This window comes from Kogia breviceps, chromosome X (assembly GCF_026419965.1).
Source record: "Kogia breviceps isolate mKogBre1 chromosome X, mKogBre1 haplotype 1, whole genome shotgun sequence".
Classification (NCBI taxonomy): Eukaryota; Metazoa; Chordata; class Mammalia; order Artiodactyla; family Physeteridae; genus Kogia; species Kogia breviceps.
Window position 1 is genome coordinate 44,111,348 of NC_081330.1, and position 21,617 is coordinate 44,132,964.

At 42.3% G+C, this 21,617-nt stretch overlaps 1 protein-coding gene across 3 annotated transcripts in view; it reads left to right on the forward strand.

Moving 5' to 3' along the window:
- XKRX (XK related X-linked) overlaps nt 1-21,617 on the forward strand; it is a 70,482-nt gene that overhangs the window by 41,386 nt on the left and 7,479 nt on the right. Inside the window, exons 2-3 of one of the 3 annotated variants that reach the window (XM_067023447.1) lie at nt 15,369-15,434; nt 20,003-20,271. In XM_067023447.1, coding sequence (XP_066879548.1) covers nt 15,369-15,434; nt 20,003-20,271 — 335 coding nt within the window. Of the gene's footprint in view, nt 1-15,009; nt 15,435-20,002; nt 20,272-21,617 lie in introns of those variants that run through there. The other 2 variants (XM_059051058.2, XM_067023448.1) reach the window with 2 other exon arrangements.

Below are 21,617 nucleotides of genomic sequence, written 5' to 3' on the forward strand. Positions count from 1 at the left end.
TTGAATTCCTTGCTGATCATTTCTAAAAAGTTTGTAATTTCTGTTTTGATTCTCTATTTAACCCAAGGGTTACTTAGAAGAGTGTTTTAAAAATGACAAGTGGGGCTTCCCTGGTGGTGCAGTGGTTGAAAGTCCGCCTGCCAATGCAGGGGACACGGGTTCGTGCCCCGGTCCGGGAGGATCCCACATGCCGCGGAGCAGCTAGGCCCGTGAGCCATGTCCGCTGAGCCTGCACATCCAGACCCTGTGCTCCGCAACAGGAGAGGCCACAACAGTGAGAGGCCCATGCACCGCAAAATAAATAAATAAATAAATAAATAAAAATGCCAAGTGGACAGATGAGAACAGAGCTGTCCTTTGTGCTTGCATATTTCTACATAAGGCCAAGCAGTTCTTCAGAGAGCCTTTTTCTGAGAAGCTCTCATAGAAAAATGAGATTAAAAATTTGAATCCTGCTATTCTTTCCCTATTCTTCATTCTTTAGGTGTTTATCATGTACATATATTCAGTAAGTCTCAAGATGCTTGGTCTTGACAAGGAGAAAAAAATAAAGTTAAGACATAGTTCCTTCCTTCAAGAAGTATACTATTTAGTTGGGGCAATGGTATATATACCCCAAACTAATTAAATAACAATACCTGACACTAGTGACTAAATTACTGGCATTGAGGGTCCAGATAAAAGGGAAATCACTGTAGGCTAAAATAGCTGGGGGAAGACCTTTTGAAGGAGGGAGAAATGTTTGAGTTAGAACTTAAAGGTAAGTAGGTAAGATTTAAATATACAAGGAGGAAAGGGAAGAATGTTTCAGGCTGAGAGACTAACATATCAAAGGCCACCTTTGATGGAAATGGGAAAGTTGAGTTATGGTGATAGAGGAAGATTATTTCAGTTGTAGCTGTGTTGAGTTTTGGATGATTATAGGGCATCTGATGGGGAGATACCCTGGAAGTTATTGATCCTCATTTGGTGATAAACTAGTTGAGTTTAGCTTTGTCTAAAATAGTAGACTGTTCTCTTTTGGCTTGGTCAGAATAGTGTTCTATTTTGGATAGAATTTTGGTTGAGTATATGTGTCATGGATGATGTACCACATATCTTTTGCTTACCCTTCCTGATCCACCCTCTGCCCTTTTATATGCTGCTCTGTGTCCCAGGAGGCTAACCTATATGGATTACATCAGTGAGTTTCCTTTCCTTCTTGGCCTCTGGTAGGGTTTGGGCAGTGGAGATCCCTGGTAGGACATCAAAGGGAGAAAAGAAACAGGTCAGGTTGTTTATTCCTGGCTTCCTTCTTATAGGATTGCCTCTGGTTGGCTGCTATCCCTTAACTAAAGGTCATAGCACCTTTCAAGGGGACCCTCTCTACACTACATTCTCCTTTTTCTGGTATCTGTTCCCTCCCCTCATACTTTTGGGTGTAGGGGTGGTAACAGCACCAAGTTACTGCACTATCTATCCCTCTTTGTTTTTCTATACTCTGCTCACACTTTTGTGGATAGTCCTTTTTGTAAACTTTCCACTAATTATGCTAATGCAAGTGCACCATCTGTTCCCCGCTGGGAGCCTGACTAAAACAGATGAAGTCTCAATTTTCAAAGACTTAGAATACAATAAAGTAAGCCTAACATAAAATATGACTAAATATGATTCAACATAAAATATTACTAAATATGATTCAATCTGTCTCTCTCTGATTAATCTAGGCTCTTGCAGTGCTTCCAGATAATCATTCTGAAGTACAGTCTTCAGAGTATCATAATGTGTAAGAGTGCCAGTTCGTGGAATATTAACAATAGCTGGCATTTATCAATTACTTTTTCCATGCACTGGGCTATACATGTTTTTTTATATACATGTTTTATATGCATTATTTTACTTAACCTTCACAGCAAACCTATGAAGTAGGTAATTTTTATCTTTTTATAGGCGAGGAAACTAAGGCTCAGAGATTAAATAGCTTACCAGAGATTTCATAGCTAAGAAAGCAGAGCTGGGATTTAAACTCTGGTCTGTCTGACTCCATAGCTTATGTTGTAAGCACATAGTGTGGTCCTGGATCAGCAGCATCCAGGAGCTTGTTAGAAGCACAGAATCTCAGATATCAACTCATATTTCCTGAATCAGAATCTGCATTGTAACAGATCTCCAGGGGATTCACACATACACGAAGGTTTGAGATGCAGTGATCTAAACCATGTTACTTTACAGTCTATTACCAGATACCATAGCAAGTTCTGTTTGATTGGTGCTAGGTAAAAAGAACATTTTTTTTTAAAAAAAAGGTAGGGCTTCCCTGGTGGTGCAGTGGTTGAGAGTCCGCCTGCCGATGCAAGGGACATGGGTTCGTGCCCCAGTCCGGGAAGATCCCACATGCCGTGGAGTGGCTAGGCCTGTGAGCCATGGCTGCTGAGCCTGCGTGTCCAGACCCTGTGCTCCGCAACGGGAGAGGCCACAACAGTGAGAAGCCCGGATACCGCAAAAAAAAAAAAAAAAGTAACATAACTATGTGAGGTGATAGATATGTTAATTAGCTTGATTGTAGTAATTATTTCACAGTGTGTTAATGTATTAAAACATCATGTTGTACCTCTTAAATATTTACAATTTTATTTCGTCAATCATATTTCAGTAAAGCTGGAAGGGAAGAATATTTACCATTCTGTGCTCTTTAACATTGGTGTCATGTGGCCTTGTAAGTGGAATCCACAAAGCCAGAGCTGTCATTTTTTGAGATGAGGGCATTGAGAGCCCGTTCAGAACTCGACTTGGTGAAAGGCGCCAGGAAGCAGCCAGAGCTGCTGCTCATGTGGAAAAGAGAACTTGGTCTTTGGTCACTGCCAGATTTTTATGATTTACTTCAAACATGTTTAACATACACTTTTACATGCACCTTTATAGCACATTTAGCTGCTGAATTTAAGAGACTCCCAAATCTGTGTACACTTGGCTAGCCCTCAGAAAAACTGGTCTGCTTAGTAAGTGTGATTTAATCCCCTTTCTACAGTGTTATCATCCCACCCCCATCCCTTAGTCACTACCTCCCCCCATATCCTTTCTCTCACCTCTTTCTCATTTTCGTCCATATCTCCTTTAAGAAAGCATATCAGATGATAAACCTATGAAATGTGCTCCATCTCACTAGTCATCATGGGAATTAAACTTAAACCACAATGAGATCCCACTACATATCCATCAGAGTGGTTAAAATGAAAAAAGACCTACCATACCATGTACTGATGAAAATGTGGGTCAGTTGGAACTTTCTTCCACTATTGGTGGTAGTGTAAATTGGTACAACTACTTTGGAAAAGTATTTGCCAGTGTCTACTAAAGCTGAACTTATGCATACCCTATGTGACCAAGTAATTCCACTCATGGATTTTTAAAAATTGTACATTTTATTTATTTATTTATTTATTGCTTGATTGATTGACTGAAGTATAGTTGATTTACAATGTCATGTTAGTTTCAGGTGTATAGCACTCATGGATTTTTAATCAAGAGAAACTCTCCCACATGTGAATAAGGATACGTATGCATGTACAGATGTCCACTGAAAGATTTAGTTTGTGATAGTCATTTAGGTTGTTTTCCGTTTTTTACTATCAACAGAATGAATACATAAATTATAGTATGGTGAATTCATCTGATATTCCATAAAGCAGTTGAAATGAGTTATAACTACATATAGCAACTAGAACTAGAGCAAAATGTAACAAAACCATACTGTTGAGAAAAAAGCTTGCATAAAATTCTGTATAATTACACTTACGTAAAATATAAGAACACAAAACAATACCCTATAATATTTATGGTACATGAATGGATAGTAAAAGGAAAAAAGTTCTCCCTGAATATTTGTGTACACACACACACACACACACACACACACACACACACACACACACGCATAGCCAGTTAGTGGCAGAGCTAGGAAGAGAAGCCAGTATTCCTTATTTTTATTTTTTTAATTAAGACTTTATTGTTTTAATTAATTTTATTGATGTATAGTTGATTTACAATGTGTTAATTTCTGCTGTATAGCAAAGTGACTCAGTTATACATATATACATTCTTTTTCATATTCTTTTCCATTATGGTTTATCAAGGATATTGAATATAGTTCTTGTGCTGTACAGTAGGACCTTGTTGTTTATCCATCCTCTATATACTAGTTTACATCTGCTAATCCCAAACTCCTAATCCATCCCTCCCCCCAGACCTTGGCAACCACAGAGACTTTTTTAGAGCAGTTTAATGTTCACAGCAAAACTGAGGGGAAGGTACAGAGATTTTCCATACTCCTTATTCTTCTTTAACCTAAGTAATGGAGGCTTCAGACCCTAAAGGGTCTGTACAGTCATTAACATAGCTCCCTGTCTCGAGTAACTATGCCTTATGTAGCTCAGAACACATTATGGGAGCCTGGTGAGTTTAGGGGATCAACAGGTTGTCTCTTTTACATGAAGTCAGGGCTCAGAGTTGCTATAAACTTTTTTTTCCTGTATCCTCACCCTCGGTATACTGGACATGAATGCTTAAGTTTGACCTGCTTAAGGGTATCAGTAAACAGGGAAATGTGAAACACTAGTAAGCAGGTGACTGTTCCAACCTAAAGCCAGACTCCTCCAGCATTTCTGTCATGTTTGACTAGCTCTAGTAGTAGCTGCTGGACACAATGTCTAGCCCAGAGAACAGAAAAGCTATAAACAGTCTCCAGTGTAATTAAAATGGACTGTTGGCAGAGTGCTTGAATCGAAATTCCAAGTCCTGAACAACACAAGTTTTAATGTTAAGGGCCTACAGAGTATTTAGGAAAAAACAGAATTCCTGAAAATGAAAGGCAATATATGGTCCATGCTCTCCCTGACCTACTATGGTTACTTTTTCTCAAGTATTTATTAATTGGGTTTAAATTCCCCAGGCTGTTAAGACCTTGAAAATCTATCAGAGGGCTATGTGAGACAGAATAAAAGAGAGTTTTAGAAGGGCAGGGAAGAAAAAGGGAGAAAAGAAAATAAGAGATTCCCTTCGATGGGTTGTTTCCTTTCTTTGATGTTGTAATTGATGGTCTGCCTTGCCTATTTTAGGCATTTGATCTAGTAATGACCCTTGAGAAAAACCTTAAGAGAGGTTTAGGTTTCTAGTCCCAGCACCACCACTTACTAGCTCTGTGACCTTGAGCAAATCAATTAACCTCTTTGAACTTTAGATGCCTCATCTATAAAATGGTGATAATAATAGTATTTACCTAATATGGTTGATGAGGTATGTAAAATGCTTAGCACAGTGCCTGGCACACAGTAAGAGCTCAGTATATTAATGATGATCATTCTTGTTGTTACAGCGTCATGGAAGCAAAGGAGGAGAGCATTTTGAGTAGACAAGGGAAATCTGCTCTACATAATGCCACATATAGCTGAGGGGTCAAGGAGGATGAAAGCTGAGAAAACGCAAGGGTTTTGAGACTTGATTGAAAATGCTGAGTGATATTTACATTCGAAATTTATCTTCTGAGCTCCTTATTTTTACTGGAAATAGGAATCAGAGTTTAAAAAGAAAATCCATCACTTTTTTGTGGTCAGGATACATATTTACTTAACTTCACAGCAAGTGATGTTTATAGGGAGTGTATATAAGAAGGTAGCTGTGGCTGTGACAGCCATAGCAGACTCCTGCCACGCTGTCCATTAGAACTTTCTGTGACATGGAAATGTTCTCTCTCTGTGCTGATGAATACACTGGTGGCTGTTAAGCACTTGAAATGTGGCTAGTGTGACTGAGGAATGGAAATTTTAATTTTATTTAATCTTAATTAGCTTAAATTTAAATAGCCACATGTGGGTAGTGGCAGCCATCAATCTAATTGGGGAAGCAAGGCATATACTCTTGAAACCAGTTAAATACCAAAAGGATTGAGGTCAGACAGTAGAGACTTAATTGTTCAACCCTTCTGGTCTGGAGAGTTTAAGGATTTTAAGTCTTGTAGAGCAGGTGAAACTTGGGCTCCACCTTGAAGGATGTATAGTGCTTGGATAGGAGGAAAGAAGGCAGGAGGTCATTCCAGATGGGTAGGAGGGTGTGGGCAAAGGTTTAGAGTTAGAAACTCTTCCTATATGAGAAATTAGAGGACAATGGCCTTTCTAGAATAGCGTATTCATATCAGGAGTTAGATAGGTTGGGGCCAGGTCATGGACAGCCTTGAATGCTAGAACAAAGCATTTGGGCTTTGTCCACATAGGCCAATGTTTTGCAAAGCTTGTTTAAAACACAGATTCCCAGGCCCCACCCTAACCTACTAAATCAACTTTTCTGGGTCACAGCTTAGGAAATCAGTATTATAAGTAAGCTCCGCAGGTGTATATGATGCACATTCAAGTTTGAGATCTATCAGATAGGCAGAAAGGAGCCCTTGGAAGCTTTTTGATCAAAGGAGTGACATGTTGATAGAGGAATCATAGGAAGCTTGATAAGGACAGAAGGTGTAGGATATAGAAACTAGGTAAGGAAACCATTTAGGTGACTGTTCAGATATGGACTTCACAAATCCTGATCTTTCTGGCTGGTGTCCTTGGAATTGTTCAGTCAATTCCTAATATTTCCATGCAGGCCCTATTTGAATTTTCCACACAATTTGTTTGTTGTTTTAAATGACTAGGGACCAGGCACCACAACCTGACTGCCTAGGCTCAAATCCCAGCCGTACTATCTAAGCTGTTTTAGCTCAGACAATGTCCTTATCTGTCAGCTGGAAATGATCATAGCCCCATCCCATAAGGGCACTGTGAGTATTAAATGATATCATAAACGACTTACAACAGTACCTGCCACATAATAAGCACTCAATTAATGCTGGTATTAATATTATTTAAACTAAAGAGCTCTTGGGACTTCCCTGGTGGTCCAGTGGTAAAGAATCTGCCTTCCAGTTCAGGGGATGTGGGTTCTATCCCTGGTCGGGGAACTAAGACCCCACATGCCGTGGGGCAACTAAGCCCATGTACCACAACCACTGAGCTCGTATGCCTCAACAAGAGAGCCCGCGTGCCACAAATTAGAGCCCACACACTCTGCAGCCCGTACACCACAACTAGAGAGAGAAAACCTGCACACCACAACTAGAGAGAAGCCCGCGCACCACAACGAAAGATCCCACATGCTGCAACTAAGATCTGATGCAGCCAAAAAAATAAATAAAGAAAATTAATAATAATAAAAGAAAACTAAAGAGCTCTTTCATTTATTCCAAGTTATATAATAGTTAAAGCTAATCTTCACCAACAAAGTGTTAAATTTGCCCATCCAGAATATTAAACCCAAAGCCCTAGACTTTTTGCTTAATGAGTTGTATTTCAAAGCATAATTCTTCACTAAATTTAACATGATTATCCTTCATAAAATAAGTCTAAATAGAGGACAAATTGTTCTTCCCACTGAATGTTTTAATCTATGGTTAGTTCTTGGCTATGAATTCTATATCTTTTAAAACTTTGTACTTTTTATATTGCTACTAGCTTTCAGTGAATGCTCTTTATGATATTCATTTCAGAAAAAAAGAATGAACTCTTTTTTGTTCTTGTAGGGGACTGATAATGGACTGATAATGCAAAGATATATATCTCATCTGGTGTCAGTGAGCTCACAATGTACTGTGGGTGCAGTGACAGCTTTTTCAAGGAATGAGAAATTCTCTTTAGATGCCTACTTGGTAGTTTGTGAACTTTTGGCTTCTGCTTCACTTTTCTTCCAAGCCTCATCTGAATAGAAGCTTCTCCTAGTCTCTCCAGTTTCTGTTGACAGTCAGCTACCTGAAGCAACTCTCAAGATGCACCTTCAGGTCTTGAAGGCAGAGAGGGAAGGAAACAGCTGAAGACCCATCATAGCTACCTACACACTTCTGATACAGGCTGAGCCAAGAAATTGCCTTAGACTCTTCTTTCTGTTTTCAGAAACAAAGTCTCTCCCAACTTTGTTCACTTACGTTCTGCTAGATGGTTGAAAAAGATGGGTTTGTAACATGGCTGGTTAAGATGGGTTTGTAACATGGCTGGTTAAGGTTCTTTTTTTATGTTTTGAACAGATGAATATCTATTTTCCTTACTGCCATTTCCCTCACTGTCCATTTCCCTTCTCTGGAGTCAGTCACTGTTACCAGTTTCTTGTGTATCCTTCCTGAGATATTCTATGCATATTTGTATATGTACACCCCTAATTTTTATACAATTGTAGCATACCATAAATGCTATTCTGCGCCCTACTTTTTTCACTTTTTACATAGAAGGCTGTTTCATATCAGTACATAAAGAGCTTCTTTATGGCTACATGGCTGCACAGCATTCCATAATTATTATAGATATACCAGAATTTATTTAAGCAGTTCTTTGTTGTTGGACGTTTAGGTAGTGTCCAACCTTTGGCTATTATAAACATGCTTATACATATTATATTTCACATGTGAGAATATATCTCTAGGAGAAATTGATTAGGACACTTGGGTCATTGGCTTGTTCAGTTGCTTGGTGGCGATAAAACCACAGTACTACATGTGGAATCAAAGATTCTAGGAGGCCTAGCCATGCCTAACTACACAGATGTCATGGGATGTTACGCTAGACAGAATCTTGGAGATCCCAGAGAGGACCAAGATCACACAAAGATTTAGAAGCAGATCCAGGATTAAAACCCACAGTGTTTTACTCCAGTCTATATTGTAGCTCTTTTTACTACACCACACTGCTGTGGGTCAGAGAGATTTGGCATGGCCTGATTTCTGTCCTGCCAGGCAGGACTGTGCATTATCTGGCCCACTGTGATCTCACTACCCTGTCTTTACATGATTTCTCTTCCCGGGATCTGACTTTGCCAACCTAATTTATCCTACTTTTCCCTGCTGCTCTGCCTTCTCCCACTAATAATAACTCCATCTTTTTTAAAAGTTAGAACTGAAGTCCTTGACAATTGGGGGACCCTTTAGTAGTAAAGCCAAGTAGGAGAGGCAGGAGTACTGGGAAGGATGTCTAGTAATGGTGTAAGATTTATGATCTTAAACAAGCTTTCTACTCTTAGTTCATCCACTGAGTCATCGTATAGTCTAGGGGGAGTCCCTTTCTCCTTTTGGCATGGCCGGAATATCTCCTTTCCTTGGCCATAAGGTCGAACACCTTAAGGTCAAACAAGCATATAATGTGCCCAATAGGAAAGAATATGAAAGTGTGTGCGGATAGTTTAATTCTTACTGAATTGTGCCAGTGAGCAAACTATAGGTGATACTCTTCTTGGGCAGCCCAAGGAAATCAAGGACCCATGTGTGGACTGACTCTTAAGTCTATCTTCACTTTGGCTCAGGCCACAGAGGGGTCAACTGCTGCCAGTATTTATGAAATGCGCACTATGATGACGGATAAAATTGTTTTAGGGACAGATTGTAGAGCTATCCCTGGGACAGTTTTTCTCAAGTTATGATCCTCTGAGCACTTGCATTACTCGAAGGATGGGGCCCTGGAACCTGCAAGTAGTCTTCTTTCCCAAATAATTCTTATGTGAATGTAATTATGAGAACTACTTCCTAAGGAATGGTAAATTGAGAAGATGGTTGTGAGCCTTTGAATTTGGGTGGCCTGTAAAATTAGTGAGAAGAGCTGACCAGCAATTCTAGGTAGCATATGGCTATTTCATTTGAGAGGATATAAAGACTGGGTTAGGTGCCTCCTGTGTGCTTCCACAGATTCTGTGCTTCTGTCATAACCCTTGTCACACTGTATTGTAGTTGAATGTTTTTGTCCCTTCCCCTATAATCCAGAGGGTTCTTAGTTGTGAGCAACAGAAATTGACTGGCTTATTTAAGCAGAAAAAGCTTGTCTTTAAAGCATATTGAATAGCTCCCAGAATCACAAGTTGGACTGTAGAACCAGACTCAGGGCTACACAACCAACATCACAGCTGTCACCATTACTACCACCATGTTAGCACCATTAGTGGGTTGGCTTAGGTCCTCAGAGATGCAGAAACCAAGCTGGGATTAGACATGCAGGAGATTTATTGGGGAAAATGTCAGTGAGAGAACATAGGGAGGGAGCCAGAGGAAGCTAGGAGAGGTGTTAAACTACAGTGTAAATCTGACCTTTATGGATGAGAGAAGGAAAGAAGAAGGTTAGGTAGGAAGTGTCATAGACTGAAGTGCAGTGCTAATAAAGTTCGACGAGGCTGATGGGGAGTTCTGTTGCCACAGTCACAGGCCACATAGTCCTGTGTCTCCCAGAAATGGGCCTGACTTAGTATCCCTGCTGTGCTCAGTCACTGGCTGGGAGCAGTGTGGCTTCAGAACAAAGCAGCAAATATTGGGGTGAATTTAAAGCACAGCAGCTGGGGCAAAGGTCAATGACACTTCCCACATTGGAAGAACCAAGAGGCACGTTTTCATGACTGTCTGAATTGGAGAAGATTGTCCGTTTCTTTGGGTCACTGGCTCCCAATTCAAGGGATGGATCCTTGGATTGAGGGAGCCTAAGTCACATGCCTGTGCCCCAACTACAAGGGGTCCTGCTTCTTAGCAAGAGTCCTGTGTCCTCACCCCCAGATAAAGGGGTTCAAATGCTATACAGTGACACCCCTAAAAGGACAAATGTCTATTATACCATTACACTCTGTGAACCCCTTGAGAGCAGAGATCTTTGTCTTACTTACTGCTATTACAAATAAATGTTTATTGAAATAACTGAATGAGTGTGGCCAGCTAGTGTTCAAACGACCTTGTACACACACACACACACACACACAATCAATCAATCAATCAATTTAGCCATCAGGGAAATGCAAATCAAAAACCACTAGGATGGTTATAATGAAAAAAGATAAGTGCTGTTGAGGATGTGGAGAAACACAGTGCTGATAGAAATGTAAAATGGTACAGCCACTTTGGAAAATTGATGGTGAGGGAGTGGCTTGGAAAAGGATAATCAAAAGTCTTTGTCCTCAGGGAGCTTAGAGCAAAAAGAGAAGGCCCAGAGGATACCTGACTGATTTTGCATTACATATCTTTTAAGGATTCTAACAGTCCAAACTGAGCATTCTACAGACGGAAGCCATTCTTCCATCCTAACTACTGATTCTCCAGGCCTTGTCCATCACCTCTCACCAGATAGTGTTCTGTGACTGGACTATCTACCACTTGTAGCACATCTCTCTCCTTCCTCTCCTCTTCCCTCGTGGATGCCAGCTACCTCTTATGAATCAGCTCTGGCTGCAGGGGCTTTGTAAGCTCAAACCTATCTCTGAACCTTATGTAGTTCAGAGGGATTCTGAAAGCTGATAAATACGCCAAGAGCTTTTCGATCAAACTGCTTTTAGACCCGTTCTCTGTTCCTGCTGAGTCGGGGGCTGGAGGTAGGGGGAGTGGGGAGTTAAATCTTGGGTCTCCCTTTCTTGCAGAACCAAACCCCTGAACACGGCCTAGCATTCAAGGGGAAGCACAGGGTTATCACCTCAGATGATCAGTCCTTGGGAGAACAGTGCTCTTAATGGGGAAGGGGTTCCCAGGTCCTCAGCAGTCTCATGAGTATCAACATTTCTAGGTCTGTAGTCTTAAGAAGAGTAAAGGGCTGGAGTCTAGAGATTGTCTAAAAGAGGAAGGAGAATTGGACAGAAACAGGGCAAATTCTCAGTCAGTTTCTCCCAGCAGGGCAAAAGGAACAAGGAAATAAGAGACTGGAGGATTTAGTGACCTAAAGCGTCAGAGAGTCCTAGGGCTGAAAACAGAGAAGCTAGTGGGTGAGGGGGATCAAATGGCAGGAGATTTACACATATATACCAACCTTAGGGGAATCTAAATAAAATGTAACAGTAGGGTCTCTGACTTCAAGGAGCTTATGGTAATTTAGTGGTGAAATAAAGATTAATATACTCAAAATAATTTGTAATTTGGTGCTAAACTGTGGGATTGACCCAAAAAAAGTGGTGTAGGAGCTCTGAGAAGGGAGAGATCATGTGGGCTGACATCCTTTGTGAGCTGAATGGCTGACTGAGGCAATAGGTGCCCCACAGGACTTTATGCTCCAACTACAGTGGCTACAGCTTTTAGAGATGAGTGTGCCTGAGTCTTGTATGTTTTCCTGGAGGAAACACAGGGGAGAAAGCTTCATCATCATCACTATTTGTTAATCACTATCATCAACAAGAACCACAATAAACATTAATTGAGCATCCCTCCCTGAGTCTACACTTCTGTTTAGGAGGCAGGGCAAACAGAAAGAGTTGAAGGACTAGAGCAAGAGAGTACATGCCAGTAGCACAAAGACAGAGGGAAAAGTGAGAGCTGGGGAGGTGAGGGAAGGCTTCCTGGAGGAGGTAATACTTGAACTGACCCTTGAAAGAAGGTTAGGCTTTGGGCTAATGGAGAAAAGAGTGAAGGGGGTTGTAAACGGCCTCAACAAGGCACTGAGAGAGCAAGGCAAGTGTGATTAAGTGAGAAAACCTGCTGGACTGGAGCAAAGGGTGTGGAAGGGTAGCGTGGGCAATGAAGTTGGAGAGGAAAATAGTCTGATGATTATAGAGAGCCTTAAATGTCAGACAGAAGGAGTCATATTGGAACAAAGTAGGAAGGCAGTGTAGATTTGTGTATTTGGGGAATGACAAGGGCACAAGGAAGAAAGAGAGGCTAAAAGAAAAACGTGGAGATTCTACAGTCTTCTTAGCTTCAGTCTCCCATGTCAGGGTGGCCAACTCATCCCAACTCAGCAAACAGATGAGTTTCTCACTTGTGATCCATCTTGGGAATAGATCCTGAAGAAGCCTACAAGAAGTTCTGCACTGTATACTGTTGGCAGAGAACTTTGTGCCTTTTGGAAAGGCCCAAGCCGTCAACACTATGTATGAAGTGTTATCAGATAGCATTGCCCCGCCTTGTGAAACAGAAAGGAGGAAGGGTCAGCCTCCTAACCCAGCTGCTAACACAGGTACAGACCAAGATGAGACATCTGCTTCAAAAGCAACAACCTTTTGAAGCTGATCTGTTCTTGAATCAGCCCTGGGGAAAGGAGACAGCAACTGCAGGAATCTTTTTTTTTTTTTTTTTTTTTTTTTTTTTTGCGGTACGCGGGCCTCTCACTGTCGCGGCCTCTTCCACTGTGGAGCACAGGCTCCGGACACGCAGGCCCAGCGGCCATGGCTCACGGCATGTGGGATCTTCCCCGACCAGGACACGAACCCACGCCCCCTGCATCGGCAGGCGGACTCCCAACCACTGCGCCACCAGGGAAGCCCTGCAGGAATCTTAAAAACCAATACAACAGCAAGACTAAGCCTTTCTTGAAGCCATCATTTTGGTGGCTGCTACTTGGCCACTCCTCACATAGATCCTTTTTACTGACTTCCTGCAGCAAAAGGAGATTGGAGCAGGCTCGACTACATTTATATTATTACCAGGAGGCAGATGTTTTCTCTTTTCCCCTGGGGTTTAGAATTATGCAAATGAAGGCACAGAAACAAAAGCTCAGCGAGGTGGGGGAAGATTGCTCTTAAGAATCTAGGCAATTTTCAGAGCTCTTTAAGACACCCCTCTCAGTTTTTACTAACAGCTCTCCTGGCTCCTCTATTTGGCACCTCTTCGGACCTTACAGCCAAAGACCTGAAAGTTCATTCTAAACTTCCCATCCTGGCCTCATTTTGCAAGTGGAGGAATCAAGGCATATAATATGGGTCTGTGGGCTGACCTTGAGTCTTTCTTTGACATTCCCTCTTTCTCTTCCTTCTGCTACATACACTCTCGCTTGGAAAGGAAACTCTACGGCCCAATTGCTCCCCAGGTCTCTCCCCAGCTCCACCGTGATAAAATCTGTAGGGCAATAGGACCTAGGGAAATTCAACCCTGAGGCCGAGAGAGACACTCCTGCTTAACCGCCCGGCTTGAGCGAGTGTGGGAGCGAGCTAGTTAGGGAGGGCGGGGTAGAACTGGGGGTCTGCTGCTGTTGGCGAAGAGGAAAGCTGTGGCTCCCTCCAGGGTCCAGGGGTCGTGATGAGAAGTGCTTCTGAAGGTTGGCCCAAGCCCCTTTTTGTCGCGACTCTATGCACCGAGCATCCTTCATCTGCCCGCCCTGGAACTCGCAGGCTGGTTTTGTTTGGCCCCAGCTGTCTCTCCCATTTCGTGCAGCCCCGCCATCGGTGCCTTCGTTCCTGAAGCCACAGACCTCTCACAGCTGGAACTGCGAGCCAGGCAGGACCCCGGCAGCAGACGGCGTCCAAGAGTTTGCCGACATCCGTCGGGCCGGGTTGGCGCCCCCGCACGTCGTGTTTTTCGCTAGCAAAGTTTCTCTGTGGAAAAGAAGCCCTTCCAGCTTTTTCTTGATCCTGTAGCGGGCGCGCGCTCTGCTTCTCTCCCTGGCGACTGCGCTCGGGGCCGGGGTTGTGGCTTTGCTCCTGCCCCTAGCCTGGCTGCCTTGGGGGCGGAGCTTGGGGAATTGGAGGAGCCGCAGTGAGAACGCTTGACTAAGCGCGGGTGCGGAGAGGCCGCCGGCGAGCAGGCGAGCTAATAGCGGCAGCCTAGCATTAGCTAGGGTACCTAGGCAGTGAACTGGATCCCCGAAGGGACGCTCAGGCTGCGCCCCCTCTTCTACCCTGGTTCAGTTCTTGGCTAATTTGAGAGAGCACACTGGTCAGGGCTCCTCAAGAGGAGCTGCTGAGTGTCGGTGCCCCCGAGAGAGTGGCTTCCGCCCTGCCTGGTGGGCTGCGAAAGGCGGAGCCGCCACGGAAACGGCTGTCCCCATGGCTCTTGACGCGCCTGGAATTGGACTCCGGACTTGGCGCTAAGATGCTTGCTTTTGCCTTGTCCAACTTCCACAGCACGTAGTTGACGATTGGATTCCTGGGCCAATCAAGAGTCTAGTTTCAAAGTGGTACTCCTGGGCTCTTCATCCCATACTCCAACAAGTCTAATTTGAGACGAGAAGAGAGCGGTCTCCTGCTCTAACTAGTAGATCTCCGTTCTGGAATTGGACTTGACAGCTCTCCTCACCAATACTTGCACTGCAGTGGCTACAGGGTTCTCTTGGGAGGTGGGGATGGGAGTGCTCTGAAGGCCAGACCACAACAGTCTGAACCTCTACAATGGACCGAGTTTTTGAAATTCCTGAGGAGCCAAACGTGGAGCCAGTATCCTCTCTGGAGAAAGATGTCATCCGTGGGACCAGCCCCCGATTTACCTTTCCATTTGGCATCCTATTCTCCACGTTTTTGTACTGTGGGGAGGCAGCATCTGCCTTGTACATGGTTAGAATCTATCGGAAGAATAGTGAAACCTACTGGATGACATACACCTTTTCCTTCTTTATGTTTTCATCCATTATGGTCCAGTTGACCCTCATTTTTGTCCACAGAGATCTGGCCAAAGACAAGCCACTATCATTGTTTATGCATCTAATCCTCTTGGGACCTGTTATCAGGTGAGCAACTTTTAGATCTTTACCCTCCTCCCCTACCCCCCAACTGTGCAGAGAAAGATGAACTTAATATTTTTAAGACTGTTACTGTGCCTCGAATCAAATCAATTCTCCCATTCTCTCCCACTCTTGGTTTCCCTGCCTACCATCCAAAAAGTCTTATCTGCAGTCTTATGTGCCACCACAATGAACATATGGCATGTACCTGTGTTCCGAAACCATGTATGGTACCATTAATAAGACTTCATTTGACAATGTTTACTATCTGGATTCGGGTTGTGAAAATTGGTATGAGACCAATTGATGTGGTCAATTGGCCTGTGTAAACACAGGCTATAACTTCAGAGTGTGTTATTTTGACTGCCTTTTAGATGCTCTTTAAATTGGATGGAAGTTCCTTACCCTCTCCATCCCATCTCACATTCAGTTTCTTTACCCTGAGTTGCTCGGGCTGCTGCTACTGATATTTTCAAATTTTCTGGAGTTATTTGACATCTGGAAAGTATTTTAAGCCATTTGTGCTTATCTGGTACCCGAACCCGTTGTAGTTTATTTTTCTCTGTCAGTTTATTGGTCTCCTATTTATCTCTGTATCTTTCTTCAATAAAGGTACACGGTTAGAAGGGGGCAAAGGAAGATAGCCTATCTCTCCATCTGGATGCTGTAGCACAATGTAATAGTATTGAGTCTTTCCATTCAGATTGCTTTGAAGGGACAAGAATGTGCCTTCAGGGAGATCAGCTGGGTGCTTTGTGACCACCTAGAGGGGTGGGATAGGGAGGGTGGGAGGGAGATGCAAGAGGGAGGAGATATGGGGATATATGCATACGTATAGATGATTCACTTTGTTATAAAGCAGAAACTAACACACCATTGTAAAGCAACTATACTCCAATAAAGATGTTTAAAAAAAAGAAAGAATGTGCCTTATCCTAGGGATACAGGCATCTGTGTCAGAAGTCTCATATGGATGCTATGTGATTTTCAAGGTAGGGAGATGTTGCAAAACTTCTGAGGTCAGTAGGAAAGAATGGACCAAATTTATCTTGATTGCAAGAGAGGAAGAAACTTGCAGTCAGCTGAGGAATATGGGTCAGAGTGTTGATGTTGTAATTGCAATGGGAAGATATTTCATCTTTAGAAATAAACACAGTCTGAAACTAAGGATGGAACTGTCCCCTTTAAAAATTTTTTTATCAATATGTTTAAATGGGGAGGAGTTGATTACGCTCCATCAACGAAAATATGAGACATCAACAGAAACAGTGGCCTGGAATTCAGGAGACCTGGAATCTAGTTTGCCCTCTGTCGTTGACTAGTTACATGGCCTTGGTGAAATCCCTGAAGATGCCTTGAACCTCAGTTCCTTCATCTGTAAAATAAATGGGTTGGGCTACATCATGGATCGCAAACTCAAACACTTACAGGGACCAGGCAGGTATCATAAATGAGTGAAGCAAGCCAAGGATGAGAAAAAACAGTAGTTTCATGTGTGATGATAAGTAAAAATGAAGTCTCGGTGTTAGAGGAATGATGGAGCGTTAGTGAGTACTGTAGCAATCTGGAGTCCGCAAGAGCTGCCTAAAGGAGGCCAGCCTCTCTATAGCTCCAGACCATTGTTTCCCTTTTGGAATTCAGACCCAGTATCGCCAAGGTCCCAACTTTTCAGGACAAGCTCCCAAGACAGGATTTTATGTGAAATAGAATGATTGAACATGTTGACAACTGATTTTGGTAATTAAATAAAAGCACTGTCTGGGCCAGACACGCCACAGCTGTTCGTCAGATGTGACTCAGCTGGCCTATGCAACCTCTGGACTAGGTAATCTAAAGGGCCTTTCCAGTTCTAAATCTTTGAAGTTACATTGTGAAAGGAAGACCTCATCTCGAACCTGGAACCAAGATGTCATTTAGAGATGTCATTAGAGGAGCAAGGAAACCATTCTTCTTGCCCTTTTCAAATGCAATATATTGAGTTAACGGATCAATCACTTTTAAGATGCAAATTTCAGTAAGCTCTGCCCCAGCTCCCTGTTTCGACTTCTCTCTGCTTTGTGGCCTCCCAAGCCATCTTTGATTTGGACCGTCCATATGGAGTGTTGAGTACTATGTTTCATTTTTGTCATTTAGCTCCCACTAGAAATGATTGGAAAGCATTTATAATCTCAGTCAGCTACCCCACAGCAGGGAAAAAATAATTAAAAGCTCATAAATCATATCCTTGATAATGCTTATTTTCGAGGCAAATTACTTTTTAGGTAGGCAGGAACTTGTTGAATGCTATTAGGCACATGAAGGTGTTTGAAGGTCCTGGATCCCTTATATAAAATGCAAAGATACTTCTGAAAATGAAAATGTACTTTCATTTGCTGCCACTTATAAGCAAGGCAAACACACTTATTTAAACCAGTAAATGGCCTTAAGAATAGAAGCATAAACAGAATTCTTCATGCCACCCCCTCCCCCAATGTTTTATTCAGCGGTAGTATTGATGGGCTTGGGTTAAAATCTAAACTCTCTTGTTGGAAATGCACTTATGCATTTTTCCTGAATAAGAAGAGAAAGTTGCTTTTTTTTCTTTTCTGTTCTCTCCTTCCATCTTTTTCTCTCCTGGATTTTAGAGTTTTCCCTACAACATGGATGTTTCAAACTACATGCTTTTGGCTGGTACACATGCACCAATCTCAAAGGGATCCTGTGGAAAACTGATACAGATGAACTTATTTACAAAACGGACTCACAGACTTAGAAAACAAACTTATGGTTACCAAAGGGAAAAGGTGGTGGGGGGAAGGATAAATTGGGAGTTTGGGATTGACATATACACACTGCTATGTTTAAAATAGGTAACCAACAAGGACCTACTGTATAGGTCTAGTAATAGGTAATTACAATATTCTGTAATTACCTAAATGGGAGAAGAATTTGAAAAAGAATAGTTATATGTATATGTATAACTGAATCACTTTGCTGTACACCTGAAGCTAACACAACATTGTAAATCAACTATAGTCCAATATAAAATAATTTTTTTTAAAAAAGGGATCCTGTGGAGAATGGCAGCCAGCGCTGTTCCAAGCTTTTCTATTGGGAGCCAAAGGCCTAGAGAGCATATAAATTTGAGCTTGTCTTTGGTCTGTTTTTTTTTGTTAAATTACATTGCCATTATTAATTATTATCTTATCCTTCCATCACTTCTCACCCTGTATTCTTTTTTTCCTTCTAACTCTTTCATTTACTCAGCAGATACTTATCAAATGCCCACTATGTGATAAGGGCAGTGGGTAAGATAAATGCAACCGGTGCCCTCAGCCTATCAGGAAAGACTGCTTAATTTTTGACACAACTGTTCTTACTTAGAAGAAATAGTTCACAGTTTCCATTTATTTCAGTGTGAGTGTAGGAAGTGGTAACTCAGGTGTTCCAAAACAAGATGTTCCAGTTGCTTCTCTTTTCACCACATCAGAACTGCTAAAGACTTCTGATTTATATGGGGGATATGGGACGGGTACAGCAGGAAATGTGGTCTTAATATTATTTCAAGGATGATAGGATCTCATAAGGATGTTTTACTCTTTGTAGAGAAAGAATGAAGTTTAAAAGGCTATTGTTCCCAAACAGGTCAAGAGGCACCCAGAAAAACCTTTAAAGAGATCTTTTGAGGTTCCCTAGGTACATAGTACATTTGGTTCTGAGTTGTCAAGCCTTTTAAGTACCTTCGTTGCTAAATGGCTTTCCTGTGTATTTGAGAGGTTTTTCAAGATCCCCTCCAAGACTTTTTGGCTGAGACAGTTACAGTTGTGGACTTTGTTTTGAAAAAGCAGAGCTCAAAACCTCTGATTATGGAGCTGAAAGCTTTGAATAAGGAATGCTTTACCTCAGGAACCTGAGGTGTTATGAAAACCAGAGCCTTTTGGAACCTTCATCATTTTCTCTCAACACATTTTTAATGTCTTTGTGTTCAAGCTATTTTTCTGTCACAGGCTTATTCTTTTTTTTTAAGAAGATTTTGGGGGTAGGAGTTTATTAATTTATTTATATTTATTTTTACTGTGTTGTGTCTTCGTTTCTATGCGAGGGCTTTCTCTAGTTGTGGCAAGCGGGGGCCACTCTTCATCGCGGTGCACGGGACTCTCACTATCGCGGCCTGTCTTGTTGCGGAGCACAGGCTCCAGAGGCGCAGGCTCAGTAGTTGTGGCTCACAAGCCTAGTTGCTCCGCGGCATGTGGGATCCTCCCAGCCCAGGGCTTGAACCCGTGTCCCCTGCATTAGCAGGCAGATTCTCAACCACTGCGCCACCAGGGAAGCCCCAGGCTTATTCTTAAGTCCTCAAACACTTCTGAATTGGTGTTCTTAGGTTGGTCGATTGCCAACCCAACACAAAGGGTTTAGACTGAAGTGACACATGGAAGGCATGACCAAAACTCCTTGCCTCATGAGAAATGAGTAGAACAGGAGAGAAGGAATGGCAAAAAGTAGCACAGCCCTCCTGAGTTATTTTTCCCCCCTCACTACAACTTTCCTTCCTAGGACAGCTTTAGTTAAGTACTCATGATGCTTTACTTCTGCAGATGTTTGGAAGCCATGATTAAGTACCTCACACTGTGGAAGAAAGGAGGGCAGGAGGAGCCCTACGTCAGCCTCACCCGAAAGAAGATGCTAATAAATGGCGAGGAGGTGCTGATAGAATGGGAGGTGGGCCACTCCATCCGGACCCTGGCTATGCACCGCAGTGCCTACAAACGTATGTCACAGATCCAAGCCTTCCTGGGCTCAGTGCCCCAGCTGACCTGTCAGCTCTATGTGACCCTGATCTCTGCAGATGTCCCCCTGGGTAGAGGTGAGTGGGGCCAGGAGAGGGGAGGGCTCCACTGAAATCAAGGGTCTTAGAAATCAAGACCTGAGCTGTCCAATATACTGGCCACCAGCTTCATGTGGCTATTTAAATTAAAATTAAAAATTTATTTCCTCAGTCATACTAGCCACATTTCAAGTGCTCAGTAGCTATGTGTGCCTAGTGATTACTCTATTGGTATTATAGAACTACTTCTATTGGACAGCACAGAGAGTCAACTTGGGGAGCCAGACATCTCAGGCTTACCAGATTTCTGAAACTGGGGTAAGGTATTTAGACTAAAAATGCCACAGATAAACCCTCTCTGGACCCAGAAGAAGCGAGTAATACCAGCAGCCAATAGGACATTTTCCCTACCCACAGTGTTTAAATTGTACTGAGTGTGTTTGGTTGGTTGGTTGGTTGGTTGGTTTAGGGATGGCTGCCTTTAAGTAGGAGGTTCCCAAATATTACAGATCATGAGAAAACATAATTACTGGATGAAAGCTTCCTTTAAAACTTACATCCCATACTCAGACCTGAATCAATCTGAGTGTGGGGAGGCCAAGAATCTGCATTTTTAATGTACCCCAGTTGATTCTGATCAGCCACTTTTGGGAACCACTGATTTAATCACTCCTTCCAACTCCAGTGGGGAGAAAGAAAAAGGGGTGTGGAATGAATACTGACGCGAGTCAGGCCTGGTCCCGGTTCTGACGTTCTCAGTAATCTTTAGAGGAAGTTACCAAAGAGGTCACTGTCTTAATTTCCCACTTGTAAAAGAGGGATCCTGAGATGAGTAAGCCTCTAGCTTGGGCTGGAGCTGGTACAGCTGTGGGTACAGCTTTGGACCATTTCCTTATTATTAGGTGCTGACCCTGCTTGGCAAAGCCCTATGTTTCAAATAAAGGAGGAAATGTGCCCTCTTTTTTTCTCTACTAAGAATTGTTCATGAAGTTCTACTGGTCTTGAAGCTTTTTACATACCTAGAATTGACAGTAGTATGGGGAGAAAAATCTGGAAATGATGATGCTCTTCCTACTGAGAATTTTGAGGGTAATTAAATCATCTAATTAAAATGTATGCATTATAAAAGTAATACATGCACAAACCAGATGGCCTGCAGGTAATTGTATATGCACAGACTATTTCTAGAAAGATATGCAAGGAACCATTTACCTCTAGCGAGTGAAAATGAGAAGTCAGCTGACTTTTATTAGCTTTTACTTTATACCCTTTTATATGGTTCGGATTTCTTTTTACCATGATCATGTATTACTATTTTTGGTCCTTATTTTTTTAATTATAAAAATCAGACATGGTTATGGTAAAGACTCAAAACTGTACAGAAT